Source organism: Fulmarus glacialis, unplaced genomic scaffold, assembly GCF_000690835.1.
Source record: "Fulmarus glacialis isolate BGI_N327 unplaced genomic scaffold, ASM69083v1 scaffold36382, whole genome shotgun sequence".
Classification (NCBI taxonomy): domain Eukaryota; kingdom Metazoa; phylum Chordata; class Aves; order Procellariiformes; family Procellariidae; genus Fulmarus; species Fulmarus glacialis.
Genome location: NW_009199114.1, coordinates 1 through 22,864, shown reverse-complemented (window position 1 = coordinate 22,864; position 22,864 = coordinate 1). Strand labels below are relative to the sequence as shown.

General features: G+C 47.3%; 1 protein-coding gene across 1 annotated transcript; it reads right to left on the bottom strand.

Annotated features, from left to right (window-relative positions):
- Positions 1-218: 218 nt before the first annotated feature.
- On the bottom strand, positions 219-14,001 carry MFSD7 (major facilitator superfamily domain containing 7; the record flags this gene model as incomplete). Its single annotated transcript, XM_009573139.1, has 9 exons — positions 219-373; positions 1,826-1,938; positions 3,011-3,168; positions 5,052-5,204; positions 6,828-6,944; positions 7,505-7,642; positions 7,760-7,836; positions 12,711-12,930; positions 13,843-14,001. Coding segments are annotated over 9 exons (1,290 nt in total), but the record flags the coding sequence as incomplete, so codon positions are not given.
- Positions 14,002-22,864: the final 8,863 nt, after the last annotated feature.

Sequence of the window (22,864 nt, the reverse complement as noted above, 5' to 3'; positions counted from 1 at the left end):
GTCCCACTTTGACCTTTCTTACAGCCCAGACTCACAAATAAATACAAGATTGAGGGAAGCACAGCAAAGGTACCCCAATGACTCTGCTCTAGCCCCTTCTTGTTGTGCAGCAGGGCCCAGATATCTCAGTGTGCCAGCTGAGCATTTGCAGCCATGGTCCCTGCCCACAGGCCTGAGTCCTTCCCTTACTGGGCCCTTGGCATCCCCTTTTTGCCTGGTTAGGCTTCAGGAACATCTGCTGGTGCTGTATCTTCTGCCTTGACCAAATCACCACTGTTTGTCTCAGCATGGAGCCGCTTGTAGTCAGTGTGGAAGAAGATGACGTAGAAACAAGACATAGCACTGCAGAGCCCAGCCAGGACCATTACCGGAGCTGCAAGGAAGATACACTTTTAGATGGTAAATTCACAGCTCCCCACGGGTGCAGAAGCCTAGAGGTCAGCTCCCCAGCTACTGCACAGCCTGGGTGATCTCCTCCCAAGGGCCACCCCTGAGGACAGTGTGCAGCTCACAGTGTGGCAATGTCAGTTTGGTAACAGCCAAACCTTGTCTCACGTAACACTGGCATAGGAAGAAGATTTGGGTGAAATGTGGGAGGTTTCCAGGACTCTTGTCCTGCATGACCCCACAGCTTGGAGATCTTACACCGGTGCACACAGTGTGTTTGTGGGAGTGTGTGTTTCTGCGTATGTGTACATGTTTGTGTGTTGGGGGGTGGTGAAGAAAGTTACAAGACAGACTGAATCAAAACACTTGAGCTTCATAAGAGACGAGGTCCACACAGGTAGTGCTTCTTGTTGTATCATCCGAGAGCAAAGTGTAGGAAAGGTTCACTAAGGATAAACTTTAATCAAAGAAAAATTTGTGTTGAGAGAACCTTTTCTGAAGAAAAAAAAAGTAAATCTAAAAGGCTATGCAACAAGGCCTGGAAGTAGTTACATTCTCATTCCACCAGTGTCTCAAATAAACATCTCCATGCCTTTCTCCACAGATGTCCCTGCATGTATCAGACCACAAAATGCGTAGGAATGGGTACCTAATCATGAGATCCAGCTCTGACCTGATGAGATGGGGAATTGCGGGCTTTCAGACATGAAGCAGTAAAACTGCTTTTTGGGGGCAGTTATTGTGAAGCCTTGTTCCCTGCCAGCTAGTGGAGCTTGTTCTGGGGAGTTTCTGCTCAGCCAAGCAAGATATATTTAAATGTTGTTTGCCAGCCTTTGTGTTACGGTGTGTCCCCAGGTGTCATTACATAAATATGAACCAGCTGAGAGATCAAGACCAGGGTTTAGCCTGCAGTGAAAACACATTTGTGCTCTTGTTCATCTCAGTTGCTGTCTCTTCTCCTGACCAGCTAGGAAAGGAAGGGAAATGTGGAATAAGTCAGTACAAAGCTGTACTTGCTTGTTACAAATCCAGGCAGCTATGTGTGCAGAAGCAAGGGAAGTAGCTTTCAGTCAATGCATTTGTAGTCTTGGCCTCTCACATTGCAAAGCAGCACAGGCTGTGCTACGTGGACAGTGTCTTCCCCCCCGAATTGCTTTCTAGCTTGGTGAAGCTGAGGTCTCTGCAGGGTGGCCGTAAGAGAAATTTTAACCCAGAGTCAGCAGCAACATTCATGGCACCTTAGAGGTCTTCTCATTTCAATCTTGCAGGCCTGGTTTAGCAGTAGCAGCAAGGAGTGCACCATCAGTTTGGGAAAGGTGGCTAAGAATGCTACAATAGGAATCAGTCTTGCAGGCTCCCTCATAGTGAGTCCTGGGAGAGCGGGGGGTACTTGGGGTGCAACGGAGTATCCAGCATCATTTCCCAAGGACATACTTACTTGTCCAGTCCAGGGCTCCATCCTGGTCAAGGGCACAGGTGAAGGATGGATCCTCAGAAACACGCACAGTGAGGGCTTGTAGCAGAATCATTAAAACCACACCTTCAATCTGGCTGTGGGAAGAAGCCAACATGCAGTCATGGCGCCTGCCCGATTCATCAGTGCTGCAGACAAGCCCAGCTTCTCCAGCAGGAAGAAAGTGAGGCCCCTTTGTGGAGCAGGGTCCTTCTAGCAGAGAAAGCTACTGCTGGCTTCCTCTGGCCCAGGCGCTTGGTTAACTGGCCTTGGCTCACAGGGTGTCCAGGTGAGCCTTTCAGCACAGCCCAGACATGGGGCCAGCATGGCAGGACCACTATATACTCCCTCTGGAGGTGGGCAGGTGTTGAACTACAGCTGTCAAGAGCTGAGGCTTAGTCACTGGGCAGAGACTTGGAAATAGCTCTCACTGCAGGGTTGAAGATGGGAAAAAGTCAGGCTATGGCTTCAGCCTCCTCCTCATTCATATCTGGCTGGCAGCAGCAACAAAGTCCACAACCAGTGGGAGACAACAGCCTTCAAAGGTGGTGTCTAATGCCCCTCTTTGACCGATGTTTCTTGCTGCTGCAGCTCCACTTGACACATAGACATAGCACCAGGCCACGTATATCAATTCTTATGGCTCCAATAAGTCATTTCTGCTGCAGTCCAGTGCCAGCCCTAGGCATGTAAACTGATCATGGGAAGGACTGTCACTGCCCCATCTGTTGTGACCAGCTGCCCTGTGAGTGATGAGCCCCATCTCTCTCAGCAGAACACTGAGACCTGACAAGTACTTGTACTGCCGTGGGAATGCGTGCCTCTCTCAGGCATACAGTCCCCATCTGCTTCAAAGGTAGGCGATATTGGGCATGGTTAAATCCCACTTTGTGCCAAGCAAGGGAAACCTTCATCTTCCTTTTTGCTTTTCTTGCACCAATTCCACATACTCCTCCTTCCTTTAAAACCTTTAGCTCTTCAGCTCTATGGCTCAGCCAGCCAGCTCCCCCCTTGCCCTGGTCACATGCATGGACACCAGAGAGAAGTTCAGCGGGGTGGCTAGCACTGATGTCCATGCTCTTCTCTATCTGCACCCACACCCCTCTATGTGTGTGTGTGTGTTTTTGAACCCAAGCTCAGCTGTCAATTAGATTTAACCTGCCTGCTTACCTTGCAACAAAAATGAGGCCTGTAGATGTGCCCTCTCCCACAGGGTAGGAGCACTCCACAGCCAGCTCCATGGCAATGGGGTAGATGGCAAAACCGAAGAAACCAAAGAGCGAGCTGGTGATGGCCAGCGTGATGGCCTGATGTCTGAACCGAGAAGTCTGCAGGCAGAAAAGCAACACCAAAGTCTCCATGTCAGCACTACTGCATAGAAAGCCTCTGAACCCATAACCTGCAGTTCCAAGGGCTCACTGTTCTCACCAGTACCTTCCCTACCTGTTCCTGAAATCTCTCTTTTACCTCCAATCCTTTAGAGTCAACAAATGGCTACAAGATAGAGATTTATCAGTTGAATTTAAGCAAGGGGAGCGAGGATCAGCAGAATTACCTGAAAAGCATTGGTGTGGTCTTAATACTATGACCTGACTTCCTCGTCAGTAACTTACCAGGAGTTTGCTCAGCATATCTCCAGCACCAAGTGAAACACACACCTTCTTCTCAATGCAAGCTAACATTTCAGAAGCGGTGTTTGCATTGGGTTACGTATGAGAAGTCACTGCGTTGCTGCAGCACATTGATAAGGAAAACTATTCCTTAGCTGCTACAGCTCAGTGATAAGGAAAACTACTCCTTACCATGTCAGACTCATGTTGGTAACATTGGGGTTTTACCACAAAAAAAACCCAAACAAACAAACAAAAAAAACCCCAAAACCCACCTGAAACATTCACAAACCCTGGAGATTAGTTTAGTGCCTAGAACAGCCTTGTCCCTAACTCTGGAGGAAAGAGCATGGCCTTGTTCAGCCAATGCTAATAAAGTCAAGGGCATAAATCCTGCAGCCACAGTGCCGGTACCTCCTTCCTTAACCATGTAATAAATTCCCACAGAGGAATACGAGGTGTCTGTCCTGGCATGGCTACAGCATGCCTGGCCCAGCTAAACTGGTAAAGTCAATGAAAACTGTATGTCTGGAATCCAAGTTCAAAGCGTCAAGGCATCAAGCAGACTTGAATGGGTGTTTTTCGTTTTACTACTTTGAACTAGTAGTTCATCTGTATCGGATGAAGGAGATGAAGGGAAGGGCAGGACGGAAAGGTTTGCTTGTTGCTCCTGACACAGCCTCTTGCCTACTCTGTGGTTTACCTGAGCCCAGGCACACTGACTTGTATTCAGAGCATCCCCCTCAACAAATGCCAGAGTACTAAAGGGGGAAATGCAAGGTCTGCTTTAGGCACCTTGTCCTACACCAAGAAAGGCATTGCGTTTGTCTGCCTCTTCAAAGTGGAGCTAACTTCACTAGGATCTTGGCCCAGGAGGAGGTGTGATCATGCTGTGTTGAAAGTCTGGATTACAGGACAAATGCACAGCACAAGCCTGTTGTGAAAGCAGAGACCTGCACCAGTCTGGGTCCTGTGCAGTGCCAGGAGTCCGGTGTCTTATGCTCAGGTTCCTGCTGGGTGATGGCTCCCATTGGCAATGAGTTGAGTGCAGTACTCGCACTCCAGCTCCATGGTGTAAGTCTCCAGGTTCTGCATTCCTCTCCTGGCTGGATTCAAGTGTCCCCCTTTTCTGCATCTCCCTTGTCTTGTCCTAGTCGAGGAACTACTGCAGAATTACGCACATAACTAGGTCCTTTCTGCTAATCTTACACTCCTGGCAGCCTCCACTGTTAAAGGCAGATGTTGGGAAAACTATGGCATTCTTGCTCATTTTTGTAAGATGGATATTTAGCAATTCCATTTCTTTTTTGAAAGAATGGTCTCAGGGCCAGTAAACAAACATGGTGATCCAATGTAAGGAAGTAAAATTATGACAATTTATTTATATCCTGAAGCAGTCTGTCTCAGGCTCCACAGTGACTGTGAAATCCTCAGTAAAATGTTTTTCTTTAAAACATTCCTAGCCCAGAGGGATGATCCCAAAGCATAACACGTGGCTTAATAAATACTATGACATCAAATAACCTTGGTTGAGTTGATGATTTATCGGATGGCAACAGAACTAAGCTCACAGGTATGGTGCAATGCAAGGGAGAACTCACCACTGCAAACACGATGCTGGCAAGTGCACTCAGGCAGAAAGAAATCTTGGTGGACTCTATGAACTTCCTTGTCCGGTCGACATACAGGCCTAGCAGGAAAGCACCCAACAAACCGCACACAGTGAACAGTGCACCATTCAGGCCAGCGAATTCCTGGAGGGCAAAAGAACAAGTAACTGAGCAACTACAGCAGTTAGGAAAGAGGTTTTAATGTCACTGACCCATCTGCCTGCTGCTAGTGGGTCACTTACTGAGGTAGGAAAAGCTTCCCTGCCTGTTTCAATAGCTGAGGCCTCCTCCACAGGGCTCTGAGTAGCAAACAACGGGGCCCAGGTGCTGCTACAAGTGTGTGGGAAAAGCAGGGTCGCAGCACTCCCAAGGTCTCAGTGGATGACAAGGCTGCACACCTGGCAAGGGAGGCTGGCTGCAGAGCAGCAGCAGTTCCCTGGCATTAAATGCTCCAGCCCGGGTATGAGACTGTTCTTGGCTCCTCCAGGGGCAACCAGGTGCCTTCTCCACACTGGTGGCAACAGGTCCAACTGCCTAGGGATCTGCTCCTGTTTATAATCATGCTCCTGGCCGTTTTCTTACCAGGGACCAGGGGACCTGCACTGGCAGAATGCCTTCCACAAGGCTGGCAGCCCCAAAGCGTGTTAGATGAGACACAGCATCGCCTGGGGCAAGGACGTCTAATTAGAGAGGCAGTAAGCAGTAGTTAGGATAAGGTACATGCTCTGTTGCCTGCAGTGACTATCTTTGCTTGTTCCACTCCTTCAGCTCCCTAAGAATTCAAATGCAGACACCAATCCTGAAAGCAGGGAAGCTTTAACAAATTTGAGTAAACATTTTTGGGAGCCTTAGGGGCAGATTGGAAAGAAAGGGTATCTGGAATAGCTGCTGTGTGCTAAAGGACCAGGGCAAGCCAGTCACACATAAACAAAAGCGTCATGATGTACAGAAAGCAAGGCTGCAAAGTTTAAAAGGTTTCCAGTTAAAAGCTAATGGAGTGTGCAAATGTGACCTGGCTATGGAGCACTGAGCCAGGTATCAGACCTGGGAGTTGAGAGGGAGTGGACACAGACCAGACATGTAGATGTGCATACATACAGCTGGAGAGGTGTTTTAAGAGGATCTTCATGGGGATACAAGCAGCAGGACTGAAGTGCTGCCAGCCTGAGGGGAAACTCAGGAACGGGGGCAGCCCCTTGCTATTGCAGGGAGAGAGCAGGAGTAACCAGCTGTGCATACACTGTGCTCAGCTGTAAAAGCAGCACCTGGCCGGTGTCGTGGGAAGGATGGGGAAACAGATATCACAGTACCTGTGACCTCTTCTGCTGCCCTGGCTTCATGTAAGACTGTGCAAAGAGGAAAAGGCACTTGCATCAGCCTGCCTTCAGGGCCTGCCTGGGCCCCATCCTACTCTGGGGAAGGTGTCAGAAGGCTGCATAGACATCAGTGCTCTGGAGTGGCTTAGAAAAAACACAATGCTCTTTTTGCCTAAAAGGTATTTGAGAAGTAAAGCTTTTTATTTGCAAATGGGAGCCTGGCCACGGGCAGTAATGAAAATGCAAATCATCCATTATACTGAGAGATTGACTGTCCTCTGGATTAATGTACTGCTTAATCTATATTAGTTAATGTGAGCAAATAAGATATGAGACAGTGCAGCATATTCAACTGTCTTCATTTTGCTCTGAGTCCCTTATCAGGGAAAATAATTTTGATTGCATCATAGGTGATGTGGACAATGGGGAGGAAAGGAGGAAGACTACTCACATTTGAATACCCCTTTTCACAAAGGATCTGTTCTAGCAGAGCTGAAAAGCAGGTGAACATCCCAATTCCTCCTCCAAAGCACACTGCCAGGATGATGTATGGTTTGTTTCTCAGGAGCTAGAAAAAGAAGTTAATGTATTATTTAAACAAGTGGAGGGGGAAAAAAGGCCTGGCTGTAAGAGTAGACTTGAGGGTCAGTGGCTCTGACCCCTCAGGTAGAAATATTGACAGGGCAACCCTGTGATCATTAGAGGAGTTTGGCTCTCTCCTGTCAGTTCAGCCAGAGGACAAGTTAAAACAGGGACCATGTAAGGAGGAAGGATCTCTTCATTGCCCAAATTCTTCCTTCACTTTGCCATGTGCTTTCCTATCTGTTACCACATCTGCTCAGAAGGCTCAGGTTGTGTGGTCCTCTTGGATGAGCCCAGGTGTGCCTGTCTGAGCTAGCCGAACGGCAGCCAGCCCACAGCTGAACAGTCAGATAGCGTCTCTCGCAGCTTTGTGAGCTTCTCTGAGGAAGGAAGGGATTCTGGTCTCCTTCAGGGGGCTTTCCATGGCAGGTTTGGTGGACTGGAGTTCTAAGTCTGCTTTGTCAGCAGATTCCTCAGCAGCAATCTGTCTAGCAGGGCTGCATCCCTCACTCCAGGACTGGTCTCTCTCTGTGCTACAGCACTTACCATTTTGAGCCCTGTGAGGAATGGCTGGGAGGTGGAGTTAGTGGCACTGGCCGAAGGAGGCGTTGGAGGAACCTTCTCGTGAATCCCCACAGTTGCTAGAGCGCAGGCTGTTACTGCTGGGATGGCATAAACACCCAGCTATGCAACACAAAGTAAAGACATGTTACCAGTCTTTCCAGCTCCACTGCCTCCAAATAAATAAATCAGCTGGACTGCAATCAGCCCAGCTGGCTGATTAAAGCAGTTTTCATTTACCATCAATGGGATGTGCTTTCCTTCAGGAACTAGTGCAGGTGACAGCACGTTTGCTATAAGAATACCCAAGGGATTGGCTGGAAAGAAATAAAACAGAGACACTTTTTTCATGCAAGCAGTCAGAATCATGTGTCCACCCCTACTGCCAGTCAGCACCAGAGCTGCAGTGTGCAGCAGAGCGACGACTAAGGACAGAACAAGGTATATATATAGGGAGAAACCAGGAGAGGAACATTTGGAAAAGTTGAATGTGTGGTCCTACTGTTGCCACATCTGTTCCCTCACCCCCATGAAATCCATTCTATAAACCCATGTCCCTACAACCCCTAACTCCTGATTTTCATCTATGAATTACAGTGTCCCCACCCTCACAAGGCTGCCTCAGTAAATGCTAAGCTGAAGGGACAAAATGAAGATGGACAAATTCATGTCATCATGAATTCATGATGTTATATAGCAGCAGTAACAAATAGAGGCGCTTTCCCTTCTTTACTCCCGCTACACCATTAGGCATGTATACCTATGGATAAGATCCCCCTGAACAGTCCCAGCTCTCTCAGTCTTGGCTGGCATGACAGATGCTGCATTCCCTTAATTGTCTTAGTGGCTCTTAACTGGACTCTGAACAAGGTCCATGTCCTTCTTGTACTGAGGAGGCTAGAACTGGACACAGCTCCTCAGATGTGGACAGGGGACCTCCCTCAAGCTGCTGGCCATGCTCTTCCTGATGGTCACCAGGATGCCACTGGTCTTTGCCAAAAGGGCATGGAAAGCAGGAAAGCCCTATGACAGCTCTCTAAAGTGACACTAGGTCATTCCTGACACCTTTCAAGCCAATACATTTCCTTGGTAAAGCCCAAGCTGGCATACAAGCTGACCTCTGCTACCAACTACAAAAGCCAGATGGCAGAAGAGAATCTTGGACACGTGTCTGTACTGGAGCAGGGGGTTGCATTGTTATGGGGCTGGAGCTAAGCAGCATGTGAAGCAGCTTCCTGTGACTCAGCTTGGGAACGTCCCAAAATTGCAGGAGAGACGTTTTTAACTTTAAGGTGATGTTCTGCAAACAGTCAAACAAATGAAGTTGATTTTCTACTAGCGTGCAGGGATGGGATTAGGAAAGCCAAAGCCAACCTGGAATTGAGTCTGGTGAGAGATGTGAAGGGCAACAACAATGGCTTCTACAAGTACCTTAGCAGCAAAAGGAAGGTTAGGGAAATTGTGGGCCTGATGCTGGATGGGGCAGGAGACTTGGTGACAAAGGACATGGAAAAGGCCAAGGTATTCAATGCCTTCTTCACCTCAGTCTTCACTGGTAAGACCGGCCTTCAGCCCTGAGACCAGAGGTAAAGTCTGGAGCAAGGAAGATTTACTCTCAGTGGAGGAAGACTAGGTTAGGGAATATTAAGCAGACCAGACATACCCAAGTCCGTGGGACTGATGGGATGCACCAATGAGTGCTGAGGGAGCAGGCTGTTTTCATTGCAAGGCCATTCTTGGTTATATTTAAAAGGCCAAGAGGCTCCTGAGGACTGGAAAAGAGCAAATGTCACTCCCATCTTCAAGAAGGGCAAGAAGGAAAATCCAGGGAACTCCCGGCTTTTCAGTCTCACTTTGATCCCTGGGAAGGTCATGGAACAACTAATCCTTGACACCATTTCCAGGCACATGAAGGACAACAAGGTGAAGTAGGAGTAGTCAGCAAAGAAGAAATGCTTGACCAACCTAATAGCTTTGTACAGTGAGATGACTGCCTAGATGAATGAGGGGAGAGCAGTTGATGTTTTTTATCTCAACTTTACTAAAGGTGTTGACACTGTCTCCTATAACATCCTCGCAGACAAGCTGACGAAGTACTGGCTGGATAAGTGGACAGTGAGATGAACTGAAAGTCAACTGAACAGCTGGGCCCAGAGGATTATCATCACTGGCATGAAGTCCAACTGGAGGCCAGTCACTAGTGGTGCACCCCAGGAGTTGATACTGGGGCCAATACAGTTTAACTTTAATGAAAAACCTGGACGATAGGGCAGAGTGCACCCACAGCCAGATGTGATACTTGGAGGAGTGGCTGATAGAAGAGATGGCTACGCTGCCATTCAGAGGAACCTCAACAGGCTGGAGAAATGGGCAGAGGGACGAGATGATCCCAAGAGGTGCTTCCAACGTTGTCTGTTCTATGATTCGGCTAAGGCATCATTAATAGTGCTATAGCACACAAGAACAATAGAATTTCTGCTCTATACTAGGGAAAAGTACTAGCTTATGATCCTGGTGAAATATTACGTTCATGTAAGTACATGGACACAATTAAACAACAGTTTCCAAGGAGATGGATTAAAGCTTCTCTGTTGGGGTAAAATGCATCTGGGCATTGTAGGGGACTGCCTGAAAACTACTGTCAGGTGTTTCCATGAAATATCAGCATGCTGAAGCAGTTCCAGAAGGTATGGGTAAGGGGTGGAAATGTGAGCATTGGGCTAAATTTGAAAAGACTAAGTGAGACTATCTGAGTAATTACAGGGTTTCAGCCACCTTCTCTTTGTGGGAAGAGAAGTGATATGAGCATAGACTAAGAATGGAAAGGAGATCACTGGAGTTAATCAACTGTGCATTGTAGTCCAGGGGTCTTGGTGGATTATCTTGCAGTAGTCTGCAATGGGGCTGTGTGTTTTGTAGACAGCGATGCTGATGCACTAAAACTCTGCAGGGTGCAGAAAATGATATGCTGGCAGACCACAGTAAATTAAGAATCCCATGGATGAAGCAGAGGCCACTTCAGTGGACTCTGACAAGTCTTTCTTCTCCTGACACAGGAGAATTTCTCATGGTCTTCACAGGGGATCAGTTCTTGGCTCTGCATTGCTTCTCTGTGAGTAAGTCTCTATAAGTGATGGGGAGGACCGAGATATGATAAATACTCAAGAGCACAGCTGAGTCATAGTGATGCAGGGTCCATTTTTGCCTGCACACAAGCACAGGCACTAACAGGAGCTGTGCGGATACTGACAGGAGGCTGTAGGACCAGTTTCTCTGTGCAGCACTGATACTGACAGTACAGCAATGTTGAGTGCTGCTCTGGCATTAACACAGGAAATGGGAATTGATAAACTGGAGCAAGCTGAGAGAAAAAGCTCATGTGAGCAACAGGCAGACATGGAGACATGTAGGAAGAGCCAAAGGGAAATGTGCCTGTAAAGTGACTGGGTTGGAGCCGTTCAGTCTTTCTAGACAAAGCAGAGAAGAGGTGACCCTGTCCATAACTACCTGACAAACAGGTGCAACAAGACTGAATAGCTGGGGGATAAGGAACATCAAAATAAGAAGTAACATGTAGACATTTGCCAGTGAGGTAATTAACCACTGGAGTAAATGACTGGGGCTGTGGCAGATGCTCCTTCTAGGCAATATTTAAACTTTCTTGAAATGAAATCCTGGTTTTGTACCGCAGACAGTAATGGGTGAAACCAGACATTGTTAATGGAAGCCCTCTACACAGCAATATGCAGGTGTTGCAGCAGATGATAATCACAGCCCATTCAGTCCTCACATTGGTATCTCAACGTGCCACAGATTGAACAGCTTCAGGTCTTGGGTTTCCACTGTTCCTTGCTCTTCAGTTTTATTCTTTCCCACAGGTAGATCCATTTGGTCCTGTAAGGACTGAGGACACTATGTGAAAGAAATGCCCTTTGGCTGCTCTGGCTGCTCTCTCACTTAAAAAGAGCAAGTTGTCTGCAGGCTGGGGTCCTTCACGGCAGTGAAAGACCAAGGGCCCAGTGGTCCCTGGTAGTACTTGTATTGCACCACACTGACAACAGAGCTCCTTCTCCAGCAGGGAAGGTGAAGGTCTATCTCAGCCCTGGGAAACAAGGTGAGCCACCAGGTCCACCCTATTCTAGGGAAGGCAGTGCAAAAATAATTTATTTGTTCTGCCACCATAAATCCATGTATAGGGGTGCTCCTATATTGCCCTTTTCCCCATGTCTACTCCTTCCCCACAACTCCAAGGCAGTGGGGAGGGAAGGCAGCTGTTGGCTGTTTTGAGGGAAGGGCAGGTGGGACTCCCCCACACATGTAGGTACTGTGTGATTTTCCCAGCTGGAGCCAGTGAGCCAGCCCAGTTTCTGCGGCACCTCTGAAGTCCTTGGAGAAAGGAGGAAGAGATTTCGTCTGGCTGCTGGGGAAAATCTCACATGGAGGGAGGAAACAGGTCTGTCAAGTGTGGTATCCTGTCTCTAGCAGGGCCCAAAGGAACCAAGAGGAGATTAGAGCAAGCGTATCTGATGCCTCCCTTCCAGTTTCCCAGCTTCCACGCACTTTGCAAGGCAGATATGGTTTCTGCTTGTGTAGTCCTGCTGCATTTAGCATCCCTAACATGTTTGTGTGGCTAGCTGAGTATACTTTATCTGTGTGTGCATACATATCAACTGGAAATACATGCTCAGCCTTGCTACTGGACGAACTGGTGGACAAAATTGCTGCAGCAGCCTCACCTCTATCTGGTTACAGAATTTTGCAACTATGACCACTGGCATCACATGCAATTTGGACACCTTCCTAACAAGCTGCAGAATTAAGGCCACTACAGACTTTAGATTTAGTAACACTGACAGCTATCCCCAACTTCTATGATATTTAGGCAAAGATGATCACCTCATCATGGCAGAGGGGAAGAAGGGTGGGAGCCTGGGTGTCTTACTTTGAACTTTGCACCTTGATGTGGCTAAGGCCCACTTCTCGCTCCCCAGCATGGAAATGCCTGCCTGTCTTGGGGGGCCTTGAAGGCAGTGGTTTATTCCACATGGCTATAAGGCTCTTGGGTGGAGCTGTATTTGCAGGGCCAAATGGCTGTAGTACAGAGGGTTTCCTCTGCCTGCTGCTTCTGAAAGGCAGACAAATGCTAGCAAGTTCTGGGAGGCAGCAATAATACTTTACAGCTATCACTTACACATTGATGCGATCATATTTGCTGTCGCTCTCTGGTGGTCTGGGAACCATAGTGCTGCCAGTTTTGTTGGTGAAAAGATGATAAGAGGCTGTGCCAGTGCACAGAGGCATTGCCCAATAAACAGGTACCAGTAACTCTGGGAACCCAAGCTCAGGAACTTCAGGACGCTGAACATCCGGATGATGCTACCCGTCATGTTCAGCCATGCGCTCAGGATCACCTGCAGCAAGCAGAAACAGCCAGGGGTTGCGTGTTGAAGCCTGAAGGGCAGAACTTAATGCAACAGAGTAGCATGAGCAGGGTCTCAGATGCACTACAGCAGACACTGGATGTTAGTAATCACTGCGTGGAAAGCTACCTGCGGACCACTCCCACCCCTTTGGGCCACTGCAAGATGCTCCTGATCCAACAGTAAGTGAGTTACCTCTCTCCTTAGGGAGCAAGGCGGCTGTCCTGGCCCCACTTGAGAACTACACCACAATGTAGCTTATGCAAGACAGCAAACAGTCATGGAATTGATGAGAAATCCAAAGTTCACTAATTACACTCTGTTTGCAAGTTTGCGCCATCACCCATATTTTGCTGTGACAATCCAAAGATCATGGCAATGACTCATCCAGCATACTGCAAATACTCTTCTATACCACTAGCATGCTAGTGTTTCAGTGCCATATTCCTCAACACCCTTGCTTCTGGGAAGACTGTGTAGAGATCCCAAGCTGGCTTAGCATAGACAAAACTCTTTGCTGACGGGGTCCCTTGCTTGCACCCTGCCCTGCTGCAACTTAAACTGCCCAGGCAAACAAAGTAGCTGGCCAACAAAAAACACTTTTCCACAGCAAGCGCTTCACAGAGGCAGCTCACAGCATCTGTCCTGGTCAGTTGGCTAAGACAACAAAAACTGAAGCAGAAAAAGGCAAGTAGGGATGCAACATTATTCTGACTTTTCCCACTGCTCCCCACCTCAGAGGTGATGTGACAGCTATTGCTGAACTAAGAAAGAGCTTTCAACATACTCATCCTCTGCAGCATTTGGCAAGACTCCCATTCACAGTATGCATGTTAGTGCTTTGTGCAGCTACTGCTATCTCTAGGTGAAATGCTCTCAGGGAAACAGAACAGTTCAACTCACAGCACATCTGAGCCCCATGCTGTCGAGAACCCATGTTGCCACCAGACCAAATGGGATCGAGATGAGGAGGTACACTATTGAGAGCCAGTTGACCATCTCCAGGGAAATGTGGAAGTAGGCAGCTGTCTTATCAGCCACAGGAGCAAACGTCAGCCACAGCTGCAGAGTAGAAAGCAAAGATGGGTAAGCATGACCACGTTCACCAGAACAAAAATTCAGCATCCCCTCAAACTGTCTGAGTTGTGAAGAGGCTCGCTATCTTAGTCTCTCCTTGAAATTAGGATGTTAAGGCTGGTAATAAAAATTCAGCAACCCCCAGTGTCTGCAGTTACTCATGCTAGGACTATTTTACCACTGATATCATCATTATCTTGGCCCAGAGCACCCCATCCATTTCACTACCTCATCCCCAATTCCCTAGTCCTGCTTCTAGGAGCTGGCAGAAGCAGAGGTCAGTACCTTTTTCTGTCCCCAGATTAAACATGTTGGCCCCTGATGCACTTACTTACCTGATGTAAACCACAAGCAAACCTTCTATGTTAGCATAAACAAACAGAGGCTGCCACCTCCTCTCTGCAACTAAGAGCCTTTTAAACTCAGCCTGGTATTTATGGTTGCATTGGTAACCCCTGGATGTGGCCTTGTAAGAACAACTTTGCTATGTGTCAGCCAAGAAAGACATTACTCCATGCTGTCCTACACACACTCAATGGTTAGGAAAGGGCCTAGAAATTTGCATTATTCAATGTACCAGAACACATAACAGGGAAACACAAGAGGTACTTTAATAACTATCCATCTTTTCCCTCCAGTGCCATATCTGAAAATATTTCCTTAAACCTTGTTTTAGGCACTGGTTTCATAAGGTTGCTGCCTGCTTCTGGTTTCTTCTGGGAATGACAAGGCCTGCTCTGAACCTCAAATCAGGTCCTGATATCATGCCAAGAAAGAATTGAGGGTACTACCCCAAATTTAAGGATGTTTCCATGGATTCTTTGTGAAGATGCCCTCTCTGGTGCTTTTCAAAAAGACTGGCCTAACCTGAGAACAGGTTTCAATAATGTGGATGTAAGCTACTCCACTGTTAGAAGATGATCTTGCAGCTGCTGAATACTCAAGATGATAATGTTTGCAGAAATGTGAACGAAAACTTCAGCTATAGCTTCCTACAAAAGAACAGCAGCCACTGTCTCTTTCCTCTCTGCCATCACAAGCTTCCTCTTCACAGCCTGCATCCTGCAGCCAGCATCAGCTGCAGCATTAATGTGTAACTGAAAAGGGCTTGGGTAACCCTAGAGGAAGGTGTGTCCCTACACTCTCCTACTTGTTATTTCCAGTGTTTCTATTTACTTCTTACATGCTAGAGACCATAAAAACTACCACATTAAATGGAAGCAGAAGGGGAGATGGGCTTTTCTTCTTTCTTAGTGTCACTGTGTGAGAATAGCCACATGCAAATCATTGTTTGGCTAAGCTCTTATCCTAGCAGGGATGCAATGAGTAAATGGCAGTAACAGAGAAGTTTTTAATGTATTATCAGTGTCCTAGCAAGGACTCCTAGCATCAGCCCTTTCCTCTTCTGTGAAAGGAGCTGACATGCCAAATCTCCTGCATTCAACACGATGCTTACATCGCCATGCTGGGCTCCGACACAGCCATGTGGGATGAGTCAAATGTCTGGCAGGGGGTGGATTTGGAGTTTATTCAGCTTCTACAGTCAGGTGGATGAAGATGGTGAGTGCTGAAGGAAATTGTACTGTTATTAGACAACAAGGAGGCTATTTCAGGTCACTGGGAGACTTGCAGCAGACTTCTAATGAAATGAGCTTTTTAAAAATTCCTTGAAATAATATATTACAGTGGAATGATGTTACCATCTTGTCTCAGGAAGAAATTTCACCTTTGTTTTTCCAGAACTGATCTCCATCAGATTGGGATGGGAATTTAAATGTTTAATGCTAATGTAACTGTTTAAAAGTTACAAGCATCACTAAGGCACGAGCATTAGTTTGATTATGGGATGCTAAACTGCTGCTAAACAAAACCCAGCTGTGTATTTCCAGCAACAGCAATTCTCAGTTCCTCACTGCCTTCCAGGTGGGGGTAGGGGTGATTTAACACTGTGCCAGGAAATAGTGTAATTGATATATTTTGTAAGCCAGCCTTAGGTACATTTCACCCCTCCTGTTCCTCCACACAAGACACTCACCCATGCATGACATCATTAGGAGAATGATGCCACAAGCCAGCGCACAGCGTTTTGTGTTCAGTGGCTGTACACATCTAGGCAACCTGGGATCAAGCACTCTGGCATGTTTCCATTAGACCTAGTAAAAGCATTCCTTGCTGAAAACCAAGTATTTGGGCTGCCCTGTATTTCTATCCTGAGCAAGAGCTCCAGTTCTAGCGTATGTGTATGAAAGCACGGAAGATGGGAAGTTGCAGCCTGTCCAAGTCTGAGTTTGTTCTTCAAAATAGGAAGTGGGTTTCTTTATGGGTATGGAGAAAAAAGTATGTTTCTGCCTCCATTCAGGCAGAGGTTGTTTACCGTGTGTGGCTCTAACAGAGAAATTAAGACTGGGCAATGGAACTTGAGGGGTAGCTGTGGTCAAAGTGGCTGCCAAATGCCCCTGCAACAAAGACATGGCACTGTCGGATTTTGCCAACACAGGGAAACTGCCATGCTAAGAAAGTGAGTATGCCACCTTCTGCTTTTGGTTTTCCCAGCTACGATGACTTCATCCACAGTAGTTAGCAAGCTCTTCTGCTGGGAGCTAGAGCCCTTATCCTATATGTTGTTTCTGAAATTCTGCACTTCCAAGGCTGGTACTTATGCACGGACTGCCACGATACATGTCCCCGCAGGCAGTACGGGGTGAGGATGATGCAGTTCTTTCCTTGTGAGGTCTAAGCCCTGCAACCTCTAAAGACACAGAATAGAGACTGACAGAGGTTCCTCTTTCCTCCACTCCCCAATGGCCATTGTCTTAACTCAGCTTTGGCACACCAAAAACAGTATCAAAGATCCCCACTGTAGATCATGGTGACAGATGTGCAGGAGGAGAGATAATGTCCCAAAAGCTGGTTGCTCCTGGGACAGATAAAGGAAGGAGAAAGTGACAGACAGCTCTGTCTGCAGGGTTATCTACACACTTGTTCAATCCCTGCACAAGCCTCACTTTGTGGAAATCTGCCCTTATGGTCTGGTCAAGCTGCACTCAGCTCCATTGCCTGTGTAGCCACACAGACCTAGAGCCTCAGTGGGAGGTGCAGAAGGCATCAAGGGGAATCTGTGTAACGTACTGCACTGCTATGCCCATGTCCACATGCGCTCCTCTGAAGGCAGCTCAATGATGTCACAATAGCAGAACTGAGAGAATCCAGCTCCTTGTCACTGTCTTTTCCTGATTTGCAATGGTGACAAGCAATTTGCATTCACAGACTATGGCTTATGTCCCTTCTGAGCCCTGTAAGGGCTACAATTAACCAAAATCTTTTAGCAAACTTTGACAAACTTTCCCAGTTTTTTTGGAATGCCTTGACTCTGAGGCTTCAAATGCACCCAGCTCAAAGTCCCATACCCTGACTGCCCAACAACTACCTTGGGCAGTCCTCACAGCAGAACACAGCTGGGCTGCTTAAAAGGTTGGAGTGGCTGATCTTGGAGGTCAGCAGGAGTCCACTCTCTGGACCATGGCATAGTTACGTCAAGTCATTTACACAGAAGCCCATGCAGAGCCACTCAAGCACAGGGACTCTTGCCTTTGAACACCAAATAACCACAACAGGTTTGCGAGTCCAACCCCCTAATACTTGGAAAAAACTTACTTCCCAGCATTACCTCACAGATTTTGCATTATTTGTTCTCAGATGACAGCTCCTGCTCTAGTATAAACCAATATCATTGGCCATGGTAGCTCATGTTGTAGACCATAGCATTTGGGATGGACTTTTCCCTCCCTTCAGATATGCATCTAGCAGGATGTTGAAATAGCTGCTGTAATAACATACACCGTTTCTTCTCCAAATGCAAGAATGCTAGTTCCCACACTATTCTCCTCTCCTGAGCTCAAGCCTTAGAAGCATGTTCACCTCACTGTGATTTCTGAATTTAGAGACAACAAAAGCTTCAGTGCATGCTAGTCTGGGCAGGAAGTCATACTTCAGCACACACCCTTCACTATAAAAACTTGTGCTCTACACAGTGAGCACAGCAACTGATGAAGAGGAGAGAAGGTCCCCTGAAGACCCACGAGCTTCTTCTGGCTTGCACAGGAGTACAGCTGCAGCTCCCACTGCTTTCAGCATGCAGCTGCCTGATTGCATAGCCATGCCCCATCACTTGAAGAAAAGGACAGAAATGTTTTCCACCCAGAGTCTACTTATAACCTCAATTATAGGAGAGCCCCCTCCACACCTGCTTTAACGATGGAGCATGTGGGACCACCAGGGAGAGCAAGTGCACTGAAACTCAAACCATCTGACTGGTACTGATGTTGGACGGGTACTGGCTCCACTTTCATCTCTCCCTCCCTTTGCTTTAACTTTCTTCTAGCTGACATTTTGTTTTCTCTTCTCCTGCACCTCCCAGAGACTGCCTGCTCCCTTCCGCATTAATTACAGGCCTGCTTGGGCAGTCCTGTAACCAAGAACAGATTACAGCTGTTCTTATCCTGTCCCCATTTCTAAGCCACTTTGTTGCTCTTTCTGGTACCCTTGTAAACCCTTAACTGATTCTCAGACATGGATCCAGCCCTCTTCCTCCCAGAATCAGCCCAAACTCTCTAGTTTTCCTCCTGCTCCCATTACCCTTCTACCTCCATCTTCTCGAGGTTCAGTTCCACTACCCTGTGGCCTTTACTGTTTTCACTCTCACACAGACTCTTCAGGACCTATTTCACGCGCAGGACCCAGTTTCCCTCCGCCCATTCCAAAGGAGCCCAACATCTGCCCTCCCTCCCTCCCACTCCCAACTGGTGGGCTGTGAGCCACCAATTCCCTGTCTGAAATGGTAGCAAGGTGATGGCTGAAGGCAGGACTCCATACAGACTCTACACTTTGGTAAGCAATGGGTCTGAGCTGCAAAAGGCAGCATAAATAAATACAGCCCCAGGATTTTCGGAGCTTAAAGAGCAGTAATGATATATTGATGCATCACATGTATAATCAGACACAGCCCTGCCAGAAGCAGTACCAAAAATGTTGTTTTTTATGAAAGGCAAGCTGTTAACCAATATCTACCCTCTTCACCGACAAATCAAGTTACTAAAAGTGAAAAGCAAAATCACTTGCAGAATGGCAAGCGAATGCAATCAGGCAGGGTGGAAGTTAAGCCATTTTGCCATGTCAATGGTGGTATCAGCTAGCAAAGGCTGCCATACGGAGTGCTCTTCACTGACCGGCATACTGTATAGCTATGCACAGTGTAGCAATGCCCCTGTAATACCTTTTATGTACAGCTGAAAAAGGATGAGCCAAGGGGGACGACTTACATGAAACAGGACCTTCTGCTTTGTAACAGGCACAGGCACAGCTCGCCAATGCCCAGTCAGGCACTGCCTGCAGCAGCTCTCCCAGTCCCAGCATGCTCTCTCCCGCACACCTGGACACTGCTTTGAAGGTGATGCAGGATGTCTTTCTGAGACACGCAGGCTGCCTCCTCCTCCACTGAGACCGGGCTATGAAGCCCTTACACCAGACTCCTCATCTGCAAGGTCAAAAGGGCCACACTGTCTGGAAGCAAACAGCCCCTGGCCCCAACTGAAGGCACCCATGCTGACACAGCAGCCTCGGAAGTAAGGACAGAGGTGCGAACTTCAGAAAAGTCAAATCTCTGCCTAGATGTCACTTTTAGCCTCTACAGCTCTCAGGAGGACTAGCAGGACACAACAGCCAGGCAGCAGCAGCTGTGTGTGCATGCGTATCTACAGGGGCACTGCTGGAGCAGACAGGTGTGGGCGAGGAGCGTGCGCACCCTGCCCTGGAGCATGCCAGTCTCCACTTGTGCAGCTCTCCTTCCTCTCCCAAGTACACTAAGCGGTGGTGGAAGTCCTCCAAGCTGGTGAGTCAGGAACCATCCAGCCAAGTGTGAGCCAGCTCCAACCCTCTGCTCCCCGCCTCCCCAGCTTGCTCACACTGACAAGCACAGAACAGGGCAGGAAACACTCTCGGTTTGATGCCTCTGCATCTTTCTCTGTCCCCAGTGCTAAGGCAAGAAAAAGTTCCTCCTGTGAAACACAACGTTCCCACCTGTTCAGCTTCACAGGAAGGAGGCAATGAGGAAGGAGGTATTTGCCTCAGCAGTTTACTGCTACGGCAGATGTCAGCACACCACGAATACTCTTAAACATTAAGTCTTCAGATTAAAAACCCCACACACTCAAAAACATCAGTTTGACAAAACAAATTTGGAGAGCAACTGCAGGCATAGTTACGTCACCCCTCACCAGGAGTGCTGGAAGAGACAGCTGGGGAGCAATCATCTAAGCTGTGGTCAGAACAGCCTCTCTGCCCAGGGCTTCAGACAGCAAGTGAATTATACTGATGCCTACTTACAGCCTTCCTAAGACAATGCAAGGATTTCTTACACTACATTGTCAGCTAGGAATTTCCAGAATAGCCGTATTTAGGAAATGAGAACCAATCCCTGGTAAGATAGTACCCACTTTGTATGGCAGGGAGAGAGACAGATGCTTTTAAACTCAGGTCAGTAATAGAGATTCAAGTAATGGGCTATTTATAGTTGGTGTAAAAGCCTCCCTTATATCATATTTACACCACTGTGCTCTGGTTAAAGAAGGGATTTCACACAATGACGTGGAGCAGGAGGAAGTAAAGAAGAGTGCCCCTTTCATCACCACATGGTCTGGCCCAGTTTCGCTCAATCACAATCCTAAAACAGACTGAACTAAGAAATACTTCTTTCTCAGCCTGCCCTTGCTGCGTGACCGTGTGTGCTTTCCTGCAGTTAAGTTGCTCCTACCTTGTGTTCCTGACACTGACAGTCTCTCCCTCTCAGGATTGTCTCCTATCTGCCACTGTTAGTGACACTGAAGGCCACTAATAGAACGCTGCATGGGTAAGAGTGGGGAATACAAGGCATCTTCCTGGAAACTTGGTCCAGCACATGAGGTGATCTGTTCTTTCCAAGTCAGACAACTCAGAAGTCGTGTGTCCTCACCATATGCATTTTGCAGATAGCCTGACACAGGAACGCATAGAACAAAGTGCTGCATGCAACATCTGCACAGGAATTGAGGACACATCTTAACTTGCAAGGCAATTTTCACAACACAGAACTGGTAAGTTAATCTTTCCATCTGGAACTTTTAAACAACAACCAACCACTTTGATTTCATGGCCTTTCAACCACTCCATTTTAATGTGATTTTTATCAGGAACATTTAGGAGAAACTTTAGCATCAGGAAATGTTTGGTTACAACTTTATATGTCAGCATACTTGCCATTCCAGACCTTTGCAGTGGCTTAGAAACAGTATTTCCACCTAGGATATTTATTAAGCACCACGTTTCGAAGTGGTGAAGTTCTGGCTTAAGTTCATACTTTGGGAAAATAATACTGTGGACAGTCAGGAAGTTGGCAAGAGACCAAGCAGACAGACTACAGTACAATCTTTCAGGCTACAAAGTTTTCAGCAACATGGCTCACGACACAGTTATACTTGCAGATGCATTGAAAGGACCTTTTTAAGTAACCCTCCAGTTTCACTGTTAAGGTTTCAGCAAAGTCGAAGTCTGACAGTACATCTTGGAAACGTTTTTGTACAGCTTCCTCCACCCGTGCTCTCACCATCCACTTCTAGCAGGGTGGGTTTTTTTCCTGCTACATAATGATCTTTGTGCTGTGCTAATTTAACTGCAAGCAAGCAGTGGGGTTTCACACTGATTTTCTCCACGCTTTTTTACACTCTTAAAGGATACACTGATTTTTCCTTGAGAAGGCACATTCATTTTTTGTTTTCCACATACAGCCAAATTCTCACTATATTTTTCCATTTCTCTACTCCAGCACTCTTGCATCATGGAATACCTAATCTTCCTTCCCAGCATTTAAATGTTTGCAGGTTACAGTGCCTGATCTTGGCTGCCAAACAGCCTGCATTCGCAGCATGGTAATCCTCAAGCACATGAATAATTCTACATCAGGCTGATAATTATCAACAATATCCTCAATGACTTGGAGAGCAAAGATTTGGGCTTCCATCTCGCATACTAGGACTCAGTAAGGGGAAACTTTATATGTTTATCTTGATAATTACTGAACTTAGTTTTAATCTGTTCAACAAGTGGGGTGTGATCTGGCATCCCTTTTTTTCAGGTCTTTCAGAATAAAGTACCTATAGGCAACAAGAAGTTCACATACCAGTATGTTTAGTGCAGAATCACTCCTATACTGTTCCGTATGTTTAACAAATCCTAAAAGGTAACTTACTTGCTCCTTCTTCTGACCACACAAATCAGCTATCATAGGCCAGCAATAATGCAGCGCTGATTCCTGCTCCTCTACCCAAGGAGTTTCAACACTGTTCTCTTATTCTTAGGTTTGAAACATGTGACCCTCACAGATGCTGAATACTTTTTATTCCTCCCCATGGCCTATGAAGTGCACTCGGCAGTAATTTCAGCCATGCTCCAGAATACATTTTGCTCCATCCCAGTCTGGCTTGACGCTGCGGTACTTCCTGCTGTGCTCTTCTAGACCACACACACCCTTCCCGCCCCATCCCGCCCTTTCCTCATCATCACCCCTCCATGCCCCGGATCCCACCGGTCAGAAAGGGCGATGTGCAGGCCGAAGTCATAACCAGAGAAAAAAAGTTCAAAAAGAAGAGCTGCTTATTCTGTCCCTAAGGCACGGCCAGGCTGAGGCTTCTCCGTGCTGTGCGAGTACAACCGAGTCCCGGTGCTCCAAGGATGAGGGGGTGGATCTGAGACAGGGCACTGGGGCAGAGCCCTGAAGATTGCCTGGCTGCTTCTAGGAAGAGACGGGAGGTGGTTTTGG